This window comes from Chrysemys picta, chromosome 3 (genome assembly GCF_011386835.1).
Source record: "Chrysemys picta bellii isolate R12L10 chromosome 3, ASM1138683v2, whole genome shotgun sequence".
NCBI classification, from domain to species: Eukaryota; Metazoa; Chordata; order Testudines; family Emydidae; genus Chrysemys; species Chrysemys picta.
The window spans coordinates 3,679,537-3,684,346 of NC_088793.1; the positions used below are offsets into that span (position 1 = coordinate 3,679,537).

At 57.3% G+C, this 4,810-nt stretch overlaps 1 protein-coding gene across 1 annotated transcript; it reads left to right on the forward strand.

Annotated features, from left to right (window-relative positions):
* Positions 1-1,006: 1,006 nt before the first annotated feature.
* Positions 1,007-3,982, forward strand: LOC135982090 (L-gulonolactone oxidase-like). Its single transcript, XM_065587275.1, has 3 exons — positions 1,007-1,203; positions 2,292-2,382; positions 3,588-3,982. Exons 1-3 carry the CDS (start codon positions 1,007-1,009, stop codon positions 3,714-3,716), a joined length of 417 nt encoding a protein of 138 aa, XP_065443347.1. The 3' UTR covers positions 3,717-3,982.
* The last annotated feature ends 828 nt before the right edge of the window (positions 3,983-4,810 follow it).

Sequence of the window (4,810 nt, forward strand, 5' to 3'; positions counted from 1 at the left end):
AAACTCAGCAGCATCACTTCCCTGTTAGCCTGAGGGGCCGTTCTGCAGGGACCAGCTCTGCTGGTGGTGAGAGGCTGGAAGGTGGTTCTGGTCCCGGCTTAGCTCGCAGTATCTTCTCTTTGATAACGACTCCGCACATAAATCGCTCACAAAAGGGAGGGATTTTAATGCCAGCTAGAGCCAAGTATGGTGCAGGCAGCTGTGAAAGCTTCCCCCCCCCCGCAGCTCTGCCAGTGTGCCTCAGCCCCAACCCACAGCCCCCCCTGACTCTTCCAGCCCTGCTCCCCCTCAGCTCTGCCAGCCTGCCACAGCCCACCGGCTATTCCAGCACTCCCCCTCAGCTCTGCCAGCATGTCTCAGCCCCAACCCACAGCCCGCTGGCTATTCCAGCCCTGCTCCCCCTCAGCTCTGCCAGCCCGCCACAGCCCACCGGCTATTCCAGCACTCCCCCTCAGCTCTGCCAGTGTGCCTCAGCCCCAAACCCACAGCACGCCCTGACTCTTCCAGTCCTGCTCCCCCCAGCTATTCTATTCTATCACCTAGAACTGGAAGGGACCTTGAAAGTCCAGTCCAGTCCAGTCCAGTCCCCTGCCTTCACTAGCAGGACCAAGTACTGATTTTGCCCCAGATCCCTAAATGGCCCCTTCAAGGATTGAATGCACAACCCTGGGTTTAGCAGGCCAATGCTCAAGCCACTGAGCTATCCCTCCCCCCAATGCCAATGGGTTTAGCTCTGCCAATGCCCTTCAGCCCAACCTTCAGCCCCCTGCTATTCCAGCCTGGGCACCCCCCGCAGAACTCTGCTGAGCCCCTCAGTCCGAACCCACAGCCCCCTGCTATCCCAGCCCTGGGCACCCCCCCACAGCTCTGCTAGTGCCCCTCAATCTCGACCCCCAGCCCCTGCCCTTCCAGCGCTAGGGGGAGATGTGGTCAAGCTCTGAGCTCGCCCCACTGTGGGGAAGGGCGGTTTGAGGCCCAGCAGCGAGATGGTGGCTCCAATGCTAACATGCACTCTGGGGGCGGTTTGCACCTGGGCAGTGAGAAGACGAAGGAGGCCCTGCTGGAGCTGAAGGCCGTGCTGGAGAACAACCCCAAAGTGGTGGCACACTACCCAGTGGAGGTGCGCTTTGCTCGGGGGGACGACATCTTGCTGAGTCCCTGTTTCCAGAGAGACAGCTGCTACATGAACATCATCATGTACAGGTAAAGCGGGGGCTGGGCCGGGAGGAACGGGACTCTGGCTCTGGCAGGGCCGGGGGCTGCAACACAAGCCAGAGTTAACCTGCACATTGGAAGCTGGTGTTACCAGACGTCGACGGCTCGGCCGATCCGGATCTCACTGCTCGTGCTCCGCTCGGAGTTGGTGGGCGGCGACCCCAGAGTTCTCTTCCCCTGCTGCACGGGGGGCAGAAAAACTGTCCAGTGTCTTGAGAGTCCTGACTTATATTCCCAGCTATGGGACCTTGGGCCAGTCAAGTCCCCTCCCCGTGCCTCAGTTTCCCCACATGTCACGTGGGGATTACAACACGGGCTGGTTCATGGGGATTTTAAGGGTTGAGTTGATTATTTATTCCCAGCTGGTTGGTTTGATCATGAACATGAGATTAAAAGAGCTGTCGGGTCCTGTCCCACTGGGAATTCTTATTGTTACTTGTTGTTAATTGTTCGTATTGTGGGGATGTCTAGGGGCCCCGTCATGGACCAGGACCCCGTTGTGCTGGACAAACACAGACCCAAAAATGTTCCTCAGCCTGTTCCCCAGGGCCCTGTCCGGTCTGATGTTAAATGTCCCAAGCGATGGGTCTCCAGCCCTTTCCCGGGGGACACTGCACAGCAGAGATCCACCATCTCCCTCCCGAGAAGCTTTTCCTGACATTCACCCCAGGCGCCCGGGGCTCCGTTTTAACCCAGGCTTAGGAGACAGAGCGCATCTAGTCTGAGCTGGAGCAGAGTCTACCGCAGGCCCTACCCAGCTGGGGTTAGTCCTTGAGCTCACGCGGCCGCGGCTGCTGCTTCTAGCGCCGACAGTGCCGGGTTCACACCCCACTGCTGGCCCGAGTAGGGCTGGCTGCAGAACTCAAACTCCAGTAGGTCCCATGAGCATCCCCCAGTGGGGAAATCCATAACCTCTGTGAAGGCGAGGGTAGCTCTGTCTCCCCCAGTGACCAGTCCATGTAAGAGGTGAATGAGTTTGTGTCATGTGCCCCCTTTGTCGTCTTAATGCCAAAGAAACCCTCTGTGAAGGGGGACGGAGGCAGCTGCTAGCCACTGACTCTGCCCTGTGCCCTCAGGCCCTACGGGAAGGACGTGCCCCGGCTGGACTATTGGCTGGCCTACGAGAGCGTCATGAAGAAGGCTGGGGGGCGACCGCACTGGGCAAAGGTACTGCTGCAGCCTGGCCCGTGGGCTCAGGGAGGAATCAGAGCGCAGGTCTCTGAGCCCAGCCCTTGCTCTTTAACCCTGTGAACTAGACACTGGGACTCACACTCCGGGTTCTGAGGGTAACAAGGAGGGTGGCTGCGGGGGGTGGGAGGGTGGAGTAGGGCCGGCCTAGATGCTCGCTGAGGCAGAGTCCTGATCCGGCTCATCTGGGAACCTTCTGGCCTGTCCTCTCTGCCATGCCCTATCTCCACTGCTGCGGGTTCCCAGCCCCCTCACTCACTGTGAGGAGCACAGGAGGCCATATACAGGACAGTGGGGCTAGGGGCCGGGCAGGGGTGCGGTGGCATGAATCAGTCATTGTCCCTCTGGGGGCAGGGAAAGGCCTCATTAGATTCAAGGAGGGGCGGTAGGTGAGGATCGTCCTAGGGCAATGGGGCTGAGGAGAGATGGGGGAAGGGGTGGTATGGCTCAGCTTTCAGTCTAGACCCGTGAGGGCAAACGTGGCCTTTAGAACCTCATGGATGAGCAAAGTGGTCCCTTCAGACATAGAGGGTCTGTCTACACTGCACACGGAGCCCGGGCTCTGGTTCAGGTTTGAGACCAAGTCCCTCTTCCGTCCACACACCAAGCACTCAGAGCCTGGGCCCTAGGACCCTGCTAGGGGGTGGGTCAGAGCCCAGGTCCTGCTGTGAGTCGGGTCCAACCCCTGCCATTGTGCAGTGGGGATCCAGGACAAGCTGTGGACCGGAGTCAGAAGGTCTATGTTGTGCAGCGTGGACGCATTAGCACGACTGGAAGACCCAGACCCAGCAATTGTAAGCCCGGGTTTACCATGCAGTGTGGATTCTCAGGGCTGGGTTTGGAAATGAGCCGCAGACCTGGGTTTACAAAACGGCAGATGTCCCTAAAGGTGTCTGAGGCAGGGGGGTTTCAGGGCAGGTTTCACTGTATGTATTAGTTCTGGCCACCCCTGGACGTCACAGACCTTCCACCTGTAAGAACCACACCACCCTGTGCTGCTCCTGTCCAGATGGAGCCAGCCTGATTGTAAAGCCTCTGGGGTCGGGACTCTGTTGCTGTGTTTGTCCCCAGGCAGTGAACGCGCCTGTAGATCTCTCCAGACGAACACACAGAGAGCTCACGTCTGCCGTTGTTGCTCAGTGTTCGTGGGCAGAGGGTTCGCTGACACAGTCGCTCTCTTGTAGGCTCACACCTGTACCCGGAAGGACTTTGAGAAGATGTATCCCGGCTTCCGGAAGTTCTGCACCATGCGGGAGGAGCTGGATCGCACCGGCATGTTCCTGAACGCGTACCTGGAGAAGGTGTTTTATTGAGGGAGGACGGGATGCTGGAGAAGAGAAATGAAGCTTGCCAGCCCATCTCCCGTGCTCTGTCCTTTAGAGATGGACAATGCTCCTTGTGAGACTTGCTCCTTCCATGATGTCCCCCAGATTAGAACCCAACCATTATCTCTCTCGGCTTCCAGCATGTCCCATCTCCATCTCTGAGGTTGGAAGCTCTTGAGTCAGGGACTGTCCTCATTTAGTGTCCTGTACAGCTCCGAACGCATTGTCAGAGAGAACACATCAATAAAGAACCAACAGTGAATGGAAACAGTCTGTAGGCTCTGTCCTGTCGGATCATGTGCTGATTCAGGGGGGCTTGGCCAGGTGCCACTCCTGGAGAAAGTGCTGGTCAGGGCGTTATCTGCATGCCAGGAGTTCTGTGGATTCTGGCCTGGGTTTGAAAGGAGACAGCTTTAGCTCTATTATACAGGTGGCTGGTTCTGGTATCTCAGAGCCTGGCTTCCCCAGAGTCCAGGGTGTTCGGATCCAGACCCATCTCTAAGGACAAGGTCACAGGTTCAAGTGTCAGGAGAAAATGGCCAGCGTGGGGGAGAGCGAGTGTGGTAGTGAGTGTGTTGAAGCACAGGACCCGGAGATCTAGGTTCTATTCCCAGCTTTGGCACAGACCGTCTGTGTGGCTTTGGGCAAGTGGCTTCATCTATGTGTTCCCGAGCTGCAAAATTCCTTCCCCACCTGCCCAAGGGTCTGGGAGGCTCAGATCACTACTGGCTGGGTAGCAATTACAAAGCCGAGGTGTTGGGAGATGCAGAGTCTCAAGCATTGAGGGGAAAAGTGGTGGGTGCACATTTTTTCTCTGCATCATATGGCAGGGATTCCTGTACCCCCTAAGGCTCTGCCCCCGATCTGTGAGCCTCTCACCAGTCTCTGAATGCAGCTTTCTAACAGTACACTGGCAAGGGGCACCCAAAACTGGCAGAGGCTGGTACATAGCAATTTAAACCACAGACCGTAAGATAACTCCTTGATATTGTCCAGGCTGGCAGTGGATTTGTTACAAGAGCTATTTTCCCCTCCCAGATGTAAAAGCTAATTGGGAAGGTGCTGTGCATGAAAACAAGATG